At 40.1% G+C, this 13,271-nt stretch overlaps 1 protein-coding gene across 2 annotated transcripts in view; it reads left to right on the top strand.

Moving 5' to 3' along the window:
* Positions 1 to 13,271, top strand: part of znf618 (zinc finger protein 618) — an 81,825-nt gene that overhangs the window by 52,007 nt on the left and 16,547 nt on the right. For both annotated transcript variants that reach the window (XM_079814342.1, XM_079814343.1), the window contains exon 9: positions 6,696 to 6,788. In XM_079814342.1, coding sequence (XP_079670468.1) covers positions 6,696 to 6,788 — 93 coding nt within the window. The remainder of the gene's footprint in view (positions 1 to 6,695; positions 6,789 to 13,271) is intronic.

The raw sequence follows: 13,271 nt of genomic DNA on the forward strand, positions 1-13,271 counted from the left end.
AGAATGAAAAAGAGCTCTCTGACCATTATTTCCTTTCTAGGCTAAACAAAGCTTTGTGCTTCACTCCTGTGGTAATATTCACGTGAAACAGCATTCACATACAAAACACTGGGTTAGTAAAATAACTAAATTAATTTTTAAAAGTAGAAAATAGTATTTATGTAAAGCGATATATTAAAATATAAAGAGCTCAACTCTTAAGTGGAAGGAAGCTATTTTTCCCCCTCACGTGCAACCTAGCGGATGAGTCATTATTTGGGTTAGTAAAAATAACGACATTATAGTTTTAAGTAGAAAATAGTATTCATGTAAAGAGATATAGTACCCCCCCCCCCCCCCCCAACCAAACGACGATATCATCGACCATCACAATGTTTTACTACTGTAAACTAGGGGTGCACCGATCCGATATTAGGATCGGATATCGGCCGCGATACTGACAAAATAGCTGGATCGGGGATCGGAAAAATTAACAGATCCACAAGCCGATCCAGGTGTTTTTTTCCGTCGCAGCAGAACCTACGTCATTCGTCAGCTTCACGTGTGTCGCATGCTAGAAGGGAGCGAGCCAGAGATTCGGCTGTGTGGAGGAGATATTTCACGCTTGCCACGCCAACTAGTTCGTCGCTGTTTCGAGGGTATTACTGCAAAGTAAGGGTCTTTCCTGCATTGACATTTTTTTGACGGCCAAAGCCTAATTTGATGAGTTATTGTGATTTACGAGTGATGTAGAACAGATGCTGCGCTTGTGACTGAGTGACAGAGAGACCGATCTGAGAGCTCCTCCCCCGCGCGCGCTCTCTGGGTCTTCAAAATAATCAGTGTTTGCTCTCATATTTCACATATTAATCCAAATCAAAAGCTCGGAAGACCGAAACCATGTTGCACGTGACACATTCGGCAATTTTGTCCTTGAATTATCACTGGGTGTGAATTGCGCTCAAAAAACATTGACTCTTCTCTGACCAGCTGACATAAAGCATACTTTCAATAAGCGGGAGACAAATTATATCCAGTTATGAAGTGTTTTCTGTGTGTTGACATCTTTCGCGATGTTCTAACAGACGGGATTCGCACACAACGCGTCTGCTAATGTCCGATTCGTGACCTAATGACTCCTTTGAACCGAATCATTTTAACGACTGGCCAGAACAACTGATCTGTCCAACACTGAACTCATGAACTCAGTTTATTAATTTACTCAGAACGCAACTGAAATGAGAACACAAGTGTGCTTACCCATTTTAGCAAGAGTGGGTAGTAAGAATTATTTTTAATTATCAACAGTATTTCATCTTATTTCTGTTGACAATGTGTAGTAAAATAAAAAGGCCTAGCCTACAATCATTTAATCTGGAGTGAGGTGAAACCAGAACAAAGTTGTTATTAGCTAGCTGAAAATTTTTATTAAATTGCATTTGGTAGAAAATTAGACTATGTTAATTTGTAATGCTATTTTTTAATATTGATATGATTATATACCAAAACAATTATCTGTAGTGTAAAAAATGTTTGGTAACTGTCAGATTACTATTGTATGTTTGACCAATACACTGTTTTTTGTTTCCACTGCTACATTTTATTTATTTAAAGAAGTTAGATTACATTCTATTTTAGATTTGAATGCACAATTGTTTTTTAAATAAATAAGAATTCAACACCTTACATACATCTGTTATTTTGTCTTAGTTATGTTTAGTTAGTAAAGTCTGGTGCCTTTAGTCTCTTCAAGGAAGGTATAAGGTGGAAGATATACAGTTTATTATTAATTCAACAATATATCGGATCGGTATCGGGTATCGACAGATACACAAAGCCCAGGCATCGGTATCGGTATCGGGACTGAAAAAGTCGGATCGGTGCACCCCTACTGTAAACATCGTCAACTGCCAATTTAGGGGACATCGCCCAACCCTAAAACCAATCAGAGTCTCATCTCCCATTCCCTTTAAAAGCCAGTTGTGCTCGCACAATGAGAGGATTCGCTATTTACATGTGAACGGAAAGACTGAACGCTTCTCCAGAGAGGAAAACTTATAAAGAGAGTTCACGCATGTTGTGCAATCGCCTATAGGCTCATATTAATAACATACCCTTTAAATAACACAAAAATACTGCAGAATAGGTTCGGACTCTAGAACAGTTTTTTTTTTTTTTTTTTTTTTTTTTTTGTCAATGGTGCAGTCGTTTTCAGTTCCTCAAAATAGAAACACGCCAACAATGCTCCTGAACTAGGGACGCTCATTTCGGTTAATTTTCCCAACCAACATCCGCCGCTAATTATCCGAATATTAACCGTTAACCGATAAGATTATAATATTGAATTGGAACTAAATAAAAATACTTTCTGTGATTTTATGCTGCACAACGAAGCTCTTACTGTATTCATATCGATGTCGTGTTTGCTGATAGTTGTGGTGAAAGCATTTTGCGAGAGAAATAGCATTGTAATGACGAGATCACTGCATTTACTCGATCAATAGACCGTCTGTGTACTCAATGCTCATCACTGCAGCCTTTCATGTGATGGGAAAAGATTTAAAAATAATGCTATAATCAACACTTTGACTTTGATTCGTTCATCTCGACAGCTGTAATGGTAAAAAAACGTAGTAAAAGTATTCGAGAGGGGTTCTGCCACATAATTCAATTCAATTCAATTCAAATTTATTTGTATAGCGCTTTTCACAATATACATTGTTTCAAAGCAGCTTCACAGAAAGTGCATTTCATAAATGTACATTGAAAAATGTTAGAAAAGAGAATGTTAAAGAAAAAATGTTAGGATAAGTTAATCAATCATGTATTATTTTAGGCCATAACAACGCTGGCGTTGAGTCGTCTCTTCACAGGCGTCGAGTCGTCTCATCACAGGGGCATCTGAAGTCTCCATCAGAGGCTGGATACAAATAATCTAATACTCATTTCAAATGCAAAGATGTGAGCCAATCACAACAGACTGGGCCATCTGACCAATCAGAGAAGAGTAGACCAATCACAACAGTGGGCGTTTTCACTGAAGTCTCACATCAGACCCGCCCCTTGAATCAGAGCATTCAAGCCAGAGGGCTAATATCAGTATAGAAAAAATGCTTTTCATTTCTAAATTACGACACAATTTTTACATTTTAATGTAAAAACCATACTAGCAATATAAGTGCACCTCAGGAAACATTATAAAATAAAAAAATCCACGCCATGGGACCTTTTAAAGTAAATTTCGTTTTGTATAAATTGTATCTTACTTTTAATCAACGTTTAATCAGACAATTGCCTGGTTTTAATAAATAAGAAGCAAATAGTCTATAGCAGACAACAATCGTGACATGGAGGCGATCACATGCTTTGCACATGGACTGGAGCGCGTCTCAAATAAACCCAAACTCAGCGTATAGGCTTCTTGCCTCACAGACATGAGAAATATGTGTATAGAAAGCTTGAAATGTCCACTTTAAAACAAAACGAAAATGAATTGGTCAAGCAATGCGCAAAGTTCACTAGTGGCATCTGTTCATTCATTCTTGTCAAAGACACTGACACACGTCCGTTTACAAACCAATCAATGTCAAGATGCAGCCCACATAGATGATGACGACAGGACGCAAGTGTGTCATGAATCAATGAGGCATTTATATAGCACTTTCATATGTACTACTGTACACCCAAATCGCTTTACTACTATGTCAGGGGTCTCTCCTCAACCACCACCAGTGTGCAGCATCCACTTGGATAATGTGACGGCATCCACAGTACAACGACGCCGGTGCGCTCACCACACACCAGCTATAGGTGGGGTGGAGAGAGAGAAATCAAGCCAATTCAATGGATGGGGATGATTAGGAGGGCATGATTGGTAAGGGCCAATGGGCAAATGTGGCCAGTAGTACATCCCTACTCTTTATCGAAGGACATCCTGGGATTTTTAATGACCACAGAGAGTCAGGACCTCGGTTTAATGTCTCATCCAAAGGACGGTGCTTGTTACAGTATCGTGTCCCCATCACTATACTGGGGTGTTAGGACCCACACAGACCACAGGGTGAGCGCCCCCTGCTGGCCTCACTAACACCTCTTCCAGCAGCATCCTAGTTTTCCCAGTTGGTCTCCCATCCAGGGACTGACCAGGCTCAGTCCTGCTTAGCTTCAGTGGGAAACCAGTCTTGGGCTACAGGTACCCCTTTTCCACCAAGGCAGTGCTAGAGTTAGTTCATAGTTGGTTCGACTGAGGAGCCTTCTAAGAACCGTTTGCTTTTCCACATGCTGAGAGCCACAACGGAGCCATGTCTTACGTCACTGTATACGTCTCATCTTTCTCAGAAACGCTAGCGAGGCAGCGGCAGTGTTGCCAAGTCCGGCTACTTCATCACTGTTGCCGCGGGCTGTTTTTCATGTCCGCGGGTTGAGGCGACCCCAATTATGTGATATTTAGCCCCGGGAATGCGAATTTTAGTAGGCAGCCATGCCAAAAAAAACACATATTTTACCCCCAAATGTGATTTTTACCGGGGAAGCCCCCCTGAAACGCAATTGGGCTTGTTTTGAGTAGCAATTGTGCGGGTTTTGTTGTGAAAACCTGGCAACCCTGGGCAGCGGGAAACACTAACACACCAGGCTTGTTCGAGATGCATCGGCGCTGCGCAGACCAATCGACGTATGATATTAATAAAACGCACGAGCAAATCAAAAGCATAAGGAGTCATATGCTCTTGCTGGACTCGTTATCATACGGCGATCGGTCTGCACAGCACCGCTGCGAAGCCTTCCATCAACAAATGTTGCGTTACTATTGATTCACATGGCTTTACGATCCTACATCGTAGGGATGTGACGGTGAGGAAATTTTCCCACCGGTTAATTGATGTGTGACAACACCGGTTATACCGGTATCACCGGCGGAGGCTTTTAAATCACTAATTCTATCTAACCGAAAGTAACATGCACACGACCGCTCTGAACTGAAAACGCGCCAGTGCACACACACCGTGAATGACAGCTCGTCTGTAAATGCGCGCTCTGTTAGGCCATGGGCGCGTCTCAATCAGTTCCCTAGTTCAGTAGTCAGGGCACTGATCAAGCATTGATCAGTCTATGATTGAGATGCACGCCATGAATGCACACTGTTAGTTCGTCAGTAAAGCCTCGTTTATACTCGACGCGCCCGCACGAGCGTGAGGGTGCGCGTGGCAAAAATAAATCCGCACAGCAGCGTAGCGCGGAGGCTCGCACTGCGGAGCCAGGCGAAAGTAAACAATGCGCGCTCTGTGCGGCCGTGCACATTTTACTTTCGGTTTTTAATTAGCGCCAATTCGGCTGCGGGTTGCTTGAATTGTGGGTTCATTAGCCTATTATTTTTAATGAAAAACACAACAACAAAACAAATGACAAACTCCCTTAAATAGGCGCTTTTACGTTTCGCTTTGAAACCAAATCTTCCGCGATCATCTCCTCACTCTTAAATCTGATGAATGACTCCTGCCGAGACTCACGGTCGGATCCTGCTTTATTAAGCAGACACGTTCAGTTTTTATTTGTATTGTCTGTTCTCTAAATGAACTAAATTATTTTATTACTATAAAAAAAAAAATCAAAAAGACGGTGGGCGGTGCCACGGTGGTCAAGTGATGTAACCGGTGTTGAGTCTGGACACCGGTAACACCGGCAACACGACTATCGTAGCAAGCCTACTACATCGGCATCAAAACACAACGAAAACACAGCGAATCCAACGCATTCATGCAGTTCGCTGTAATTTGTACAGACGGAGATTACAAACGAGCAGCAGCTGTTAGCTCCATTAGCTGCTATTTCAACAATGGCAGATCTCCAGTTTGTGTTGGTCTTGTTGACCCCGCCCCCAGCGCCTGACGTAATCGGTTCTTACTTCTAGCCCTGTTCTAGCCCAGCAATGTTTTGGTGCTACTTAAGAACCACTTTTCCTGGCTCGGAGCTGGGGCTTTGGGTGTGGAAACACAAAGAACCGATTTGACACTAGGCTCTGGCTCCGATCTAGCTCTAGCACTGCCTTGGTGGAAAAGGGGTAAGGGTGATATGGCTGCTGACAATGTAAAGTTCTTTAGTACGCTCGCATAATTCCAATGTCAAACCAAACCAAAATCAAAACATGAACTTCGGTTCGGACCCTGGTGCGGACTTTCAGGTGTGAAAACCCCCTTATACATCATTCCTGGTGCACTGACATCTTTGTTCATGGGTACTCCGTTCTGGACATCAAACTTTATGTGTTTCTCTTTATTCGAGCGTCATTGTCATGTGACCTGATCGCTCTAGAGCTGTAGGAAGATGACAGCTCTTTCTAACTGATGGAACCACAAGAACACAGAGTTGTAAACCCTTCAACTATCCTGAAATGTGAAAGGCAGCAGACAGGAGGGGGAAAAAAATCAATCTCACAATTGTAGGAGCCCTCCATAAATCAAGCACTGGTAAAACATCTAATATATTATAATGAAATCTTTTGAGATTTACATTCAGCTTGCCAAAAAAGAAAAAAGAAAAAAAAAAAAGTTATTGATCAACTTACAATTCCCATAAATCAAAGAGAAATTACTTTAAGGTTCTCTCTTCATGGAAAAGTGCCTGTTTTATTTTGAGTGATGCACTAAGGACGACGAAACGAGCATTTAGTTATTTCTCAGCTTTGACTGATATGTATTGCTTTGATTTTTGCATTGCAGAAGGAACTTATGGCCTTAAAATGGAAGGGAAAATGTCTAGCCAGTCAGGCCAGTCCAGTCGTGCAGACGTCAACAATTCCCAGAACTCTAGTGGTAAGTGACATTGAAATCCTTGAAATCTGTCACCTTTGATATTTGGATCTCGTAAAGTGTTTGCACTTTGCTCAGAGCGATATTTTACTGTCATAGCCAAAGGTCTGCAGCGTGTGTCTCTCTCCCCAACGTTTCATCTTCAAATCATTTTAAGTATATATAGATGCTTTTTACTGGAAAATGTGTTTTTGTGAGGAATGCGATCCGCAAGGACTGCTCCATGTCTAAGGGCGCACAATATTCAACTCTTTTTCTTTTTCCTCATGTTTCAGTACATGACCCCTGTTATGACCGGGTAACCTTTTTTACTTGCGAATTGTGTAACATCATTTGCTCACTGGTTATGGGTTTGCTGTGCTGTCCAATATAATTTGTGCTGCTCCACTATTTATTTGCCAGGGCTGTATTACATTGCAGCAGATTCATAAAACAAACTGCTGTGCCATTAAAATCAGACTAAAAGATCAGAAGACCGTACACCATTTGGCAGACTCGCCTAATATTTTCAACGGGAGCTACATCTCTACAAACCAGAAGATGAAATTATAAAAACATGAGCTTCAACTGTTCAAATACGAGTGTCAAAGAAAATGGGTTTGATCAAAGCTGGAAAGGCCTCCAGTACATCGCAGCTGTGAATTTTAACACGAGTGAACTACACTGGAGAATAATGTACAGTAAACACTGCAACTAGCACAGAAATGACAGGCCGCTTAATATTCTCGCCTGTTTGGAAATGCAAGAGTTTATTGAACATTCAGACAAAATCTAAATCTTTTTACTATCATATTTGATGCACCAGGCTTTTATGGCTCATATAGTGTTATATGCAGTCAGAATTATTGGCCCCCTTGGTAAATATGAGCAAAGGCTGCTGTGAAAATAAATCTGCATTGTTTATCCTTTTGATTCTTCATTAAAAAAAAATCAGAAAGTTCTTACCTTTCATTGAAGTAAGATAATTGAAAGTGGGGGGAAACTCGCATTATGATTTGTTTTGTTCTCCAATGCATGTTGGTCACAATTATTGGCACCAGTGGTGTAGTCCTAAAAAAAAAAAATAAGTGGTGTACTATTACCCAGTAGCACCCAAAAAATAAAAATTAAATTAAATTCACGATAGTACATGAGTTTTTGTTGTTGTTGTTCACTAGTAACATTTGTTTAATTAAAAATGAATTCTAAAATTGGTTGACACATTATTTTTCACCGCGTCAATAAAAATTACATTTGCTTTGGCATTAGGCTATTTAAAGGGATAGTTCACCCAAAAATGAAAATTAGCCCATGATTTACTCACCCTCAAGTCATCCGAGGTGTTTATGACATTCTCCTTACAGACGAATAAAATCTTAAGTTATCTTAAAAATTGAGTTGAGTTATCTTAAAAATGTTCTGGCTAATCCAAGCATTATAATAGCAGTAATAGTTGCTCTGTTCCATAAAAAAATGCATCTGTCCATCAAATAACGTGCTCCACGCGGCTCCGGGGTGTTAATAAAGGCCTTCTGAAGCGAATCGATGCATTTGTGTAAGAAAAATATCCATATTTAAATTTTTTTTTTTTTTTTCTATGGCTTTGCATCAGCCGTCCCCGCGCCATCACTTCCGGTGAACAAGGTCAAAATACATGCAAAATACCGGCCCAATCATAGATATTTACATAGATTCCTCATTAGTGCCTGCGCGGATCAGTCGAATGAGGCATCTACGTATATATATCTTTGATCGCGCTAGTATTTTGACCTTATTCGCCAGAAGTTATGGCTCTGAGAAAACTAGATGACATTCGTCTGATAAGAGGTAAAAAATAACATAAATACTGTTGGGTTTCTCGCAGAAACTGATCGTTTCGTGTCTTAAGACATCAATGTGTCGCCACGAGCCGCATGGTTTAATAAGGATTCATATGTCTATGTGTTTTTACTCTCATTGCTCCCATACTCTAAAATATCCCCATTGACATCATTATACGACTATCACACTGCAACGGTTGGAGTTAAAAATCTTCATTTGTGTTCTACTGAAGAAACAAACACACCTACATATTATATGCTCTGGGGGTAAGCAGATAAACATAATTTCGTTTTTGGGTGAACTATCCATTTAAAAGCCAGTTATTCAAGTGTTTGGTGTGAACATTAGCTTATTAGTATTATCTGGTAAAAAAAATTGCAACAGTGAATAAAAAAGTTTCACAAACGAAAACCACTGATAGGCCGAATGAAACTGTAAATCCACCCTCTGTCTGTAGGTGGCGCTTATAGAACAGCAGAAATAGAGCCGTTCCCCTGGTAACATTATAAAAACAGTACGTTACACAGAGTAAAGATGAAAAGACAATTTTTTAATTCACTTTTGGAGCGCTCAGAATATGGTGATTCGCGCCACTCATGCACAATTAAATAAACAGGGCTTCAGTCATGTTCCACTCATAATCTTTTAAGTTTGTACAGGAACTCAGCGCTTATAAAAGCCACGATCGCATGATGCATATAATAAATTAATAGTCTAATTCACTCACCACCATATTTCTTACGCCGTGAGAGAACTGCGTTCAATACACCTCTCGAAAACACAGCCTCATTGAGCGGTGTTCTCTCACTGCAGCCCGAACACACCGTCAGTCGATGATGGGCGGGAAAAGGTAGAATGATAGAAGTGCTAATGCACCAATTACAACAAAGAATCGTGAGTTTACGCGACAACATCGGACACACCGTTAAAGGGTTAGTTCACCCAAAAATGAAAACGGTCATTAATTTCTTACCCTCATGTCGTTCAACACCCGTCAGACCTCCGTTCATCTTCGGAACACAAATGACGATATTTTTTTTGAAATGCGATGGCTCAGAAAGGCCTCCATTGGCAGCAATGACATTTCCTCTCTCAAGACCCTTAAAAGATACTAAAGACGTCGTTACGAAGTCCATCTCACTACAGTGGTTCTACAATAACTTTATAAATCGACGAGAATAGTTTTTGTGCGAAAAACAAAACAAAATAACGACTTGTATAGTGATGACCGATTTCAAAACACAGCATCATGAAGCTTCGAAGCGTTATGAATCAGCGAGTCGATTCATGATTCGGATCGCGTGTCAAACCGCCAAACTGCTGAAATCACGTGACTTTGGCGATCCAAACCGCTGAATTGACTCACTGATTCATAACGCTTCGAAGCTTCATGATGCCGTGTTTTGAAATCGGTCATCACTATATAAGTCGTTATTTATGATTACTCTCGTCGCTTCATAAAGTTATTGTAGAACCACTGTACTTGATGGACTGAGCCATAGGATTTCAACTAAAATATCTTCATTTGTGTTCTGAAGATGAACAGAGGTCTTACAGGTGTCGAACGACATGAGGGTAAGTAATTAATGACAGAAATTTCATTTTTACGTGAACTAACCCTTTAAAGGGGAAGCTAACATGACAGTAGATTATGGTCTTTCAAAGCAATAAAACAAGTGGGTATACGCAAATATTGATCCTTAGAAGTCGTAATACGCAAACAACCCTGGGCAAAAAGTTAATATTTGGCATATGCGTGCGTATGGCCCCGAACACGCCACTGATTGGCACCCCCAGAAATTCTTTCAAGTAAAATATCTCATGCAGGGCTCGAAATTAACGCAAGTGGATTTTTTGAAGGGGCAAGTGAAAGAGAATTTTACTTGCCCGACCGGACAGGTAGCCTGATAAAACGTCATTAACAAAAAATAACCAGGGAATCACCAAAATGCAAGAATGATTCTGCATTCGTTAGTGTAAGTGGCGATCGATAGTGGATAATATATATGTATAATGAACTGACGGTAACCATAACGTTGCTGTTGACGCTCGCGCAGCCTCTCGAGGAGAAAACTAAAAATGTGCACCGCTCACACAGAGAAACTCCGTTAACACACTGCCGTAGAAATGTGGAGTTTATTTATATTTATAACATATGATACAGTTGCAACGTCACAGAACCAAGACAGCTGTTTTCCTGAATAACATCACGACTGAAAATAACACTGATTTCATATGACAGTTCCATAAACATTTATTAATATTAAGTCACTTACGTGTGAGATGCAATATTGAGTGTTTTTGTTCTATTTCAGCAGCGAAAATGGTTCCAAACAAAGATCACAGCAGAACACGTGTCACAGCAACAGCGTGTTAGTGAATGATTCAGTGTTTTGAATTAATCGTTTGAATCAAAGATTCAATGACCTATCCGTAAACGACTGCCTCATTCCTGAACGAATCAGCCGTTTGAACGAATCGACTCATTGACTCAGTCAGACGGTCACCTGCCGCCACCTACTGGCGTTTTAGTTTCATGTTTAAACATTTTCCAACTTTCCTTATTTGCATATTACATTTTTTTTTTTTACATATTACATTATTTAATGCAGTTGTAATTGTTCAGTGTACATTATTTAATTTGATTGGTAACAGCCAGTGTCTTCTTCTAATTCAATTTATTGATCAAATTTAAGAATATAGGAAAGCTGAAGCATAGCTAAAAAATGCTGGGTTAAAAATAACCCAAGTTGGGTTGATAATGGACTAACCCAGCAATTGGGTTGTTTTAACCCAGCGGTTGGGTTAAATGTTTGCTTAAAACAACCAAATTGCTGGGTTAGTCCATTTTTTAGAGTGTAGCCTATATTTAATAATATTTTATTTAATAATATTAGGGGAAAATGCCCTTTATAAAAGGTAAACATATCACAAATATGCAGATTTAAATATGTCAAAGCTGATTGAACACTGGTGAGAATATTGCTACAGAATAAATTTTATTTGCAACACACACACACACACACAAAAAAATTCCAGACAAGCCAATTTTTTATTCGGACAAGTGAATGACAGATTTACTAGATTTACTAAGCACGTGAACAAGCTTAATGTCGAGCCCTGTCCCGTATATTCCTTTCATATTTTTTTTAGCACACCAGGGGGCATCAACTTGTCCAGCCATGACTTCCTGTTCCAGGAGTATAAATATGAGGAAACAAAAATACTAAATTCCCTTAATCATCAATAAAGAATATAGTTCTGATGTGCAGAAAAAGATTGTTGAGCTTCACAAAATAGAAAGTGGCTGTTGGAAAACAGCTAAAGCATTGAAAATCCCCATTTCCACCATCAGGACAATAATTAAGAAGTTCCTGTCAACTAAAGATGTTCTGAATCTTCCTGGAAGAGGACGTCCATATCGTCCTAATGCACGAGAGGAGGAGAGTTTGAGTGGACAAAGACTCTCCAAGATCACAGATGGAGAATCGCAGAGATTAGTTGAGTCTTGGGGTCAGAAAGCCTTAAATCTATCAAAAATGTTGTTCGGGAGGGTTTCAAGAAAAATCCTCCTCGCTCATCCAGAAACAAACTCCAGCAGATTCAGTGTCAGACACGACTGGAGCTTCAGACGGGACCTGGTTCTGTGGTCAGATGAACCTAAAAGAAGAGCTTTTAGGCAGCAAACCCACCAGATGGGATACAAATCACCCCATGCCCATGGTTAAATACACCGCTGGATCTTTAATGTTGTGGGCCTATCTTTTTGTTGGAGGTCCTGGACATCATCTTTAGATTCATGGTATCATGGATTCTGGCAAATACCACCAGATAAAAATCAAAACCTGACGGCCTCTGATTGAAATCTTATAAAGAGCAGTGGTTGGGTCTTCCATAAGGACAAAATCAAAATCAAGACAAAAATGTGTGACTGAGCACAAAATGAAGCTTCTGCCATGACCATCCCAGTCCCTGACCTGAACCCTATAGAGCAGGGGTCTCCAAACTCGGTCCTGGAGGGCCACTGTCCTGCAGAGTTTAGCTCCAACCCCAAATAAACACACCTGAACATGCTAATCAGTGTCTAAATAGGGGCTTGTAAGACACTAATTAGCTGGTTCTGGTGTGTTTATTTGGGGATCCAGGACCGAGTTTGGAGACCCCTGCTATAGAGAATGAGTGATGAACTGAAGAGAAGAGTGAATCTGGAGAGATTCTGTATGGAGGAATGGTCTCTGATCTCCAAACTCATCAGGCATTATAGGAGAAAAAGGATGTTGCAATAATTGTGGCCAACGTGAACTAGAGAAAAAACATTTTTTTAATAATGAGACACCCCCCCCCCCCCCCCCCCCACTTTCCATTCTCTTCAATGAAAGATTAGAATTTTGTGAATTTTTTGCATGAAAGATCCAAAGGATAAACAATGCAGATTTATTTTCAAAGCCGCCTTTGATCATATTTACCAAGGGTGCCAATAATTATGGAGTTGACTGTAGGGAGAATATTGAGCTCAAACCAGAGGAGGGAAAAAAACACCCTGATTTTATTTAGTCTCGAACGGAGCAAAAATAGCAAATTTGGTGCAGATGCTGATATTTATATGGCCAAAAGAAAGATGAAATTATGATGCATGCATTGTAAATTAGTGAGATCTTTACAACAGTGTAGCAAATACTTAAATGA

The sequence above is a fragment of the Gobio gobio genome (assembly GCF_949357685.1).
Source record: "Gobio gobio genome assembly, chromosome: 4".
NCBI lineage: Eukaryota > Metazoa > Chordata > Actinopteri > Cypriniformes > Gobionidae > Gobio > Gobio gobio.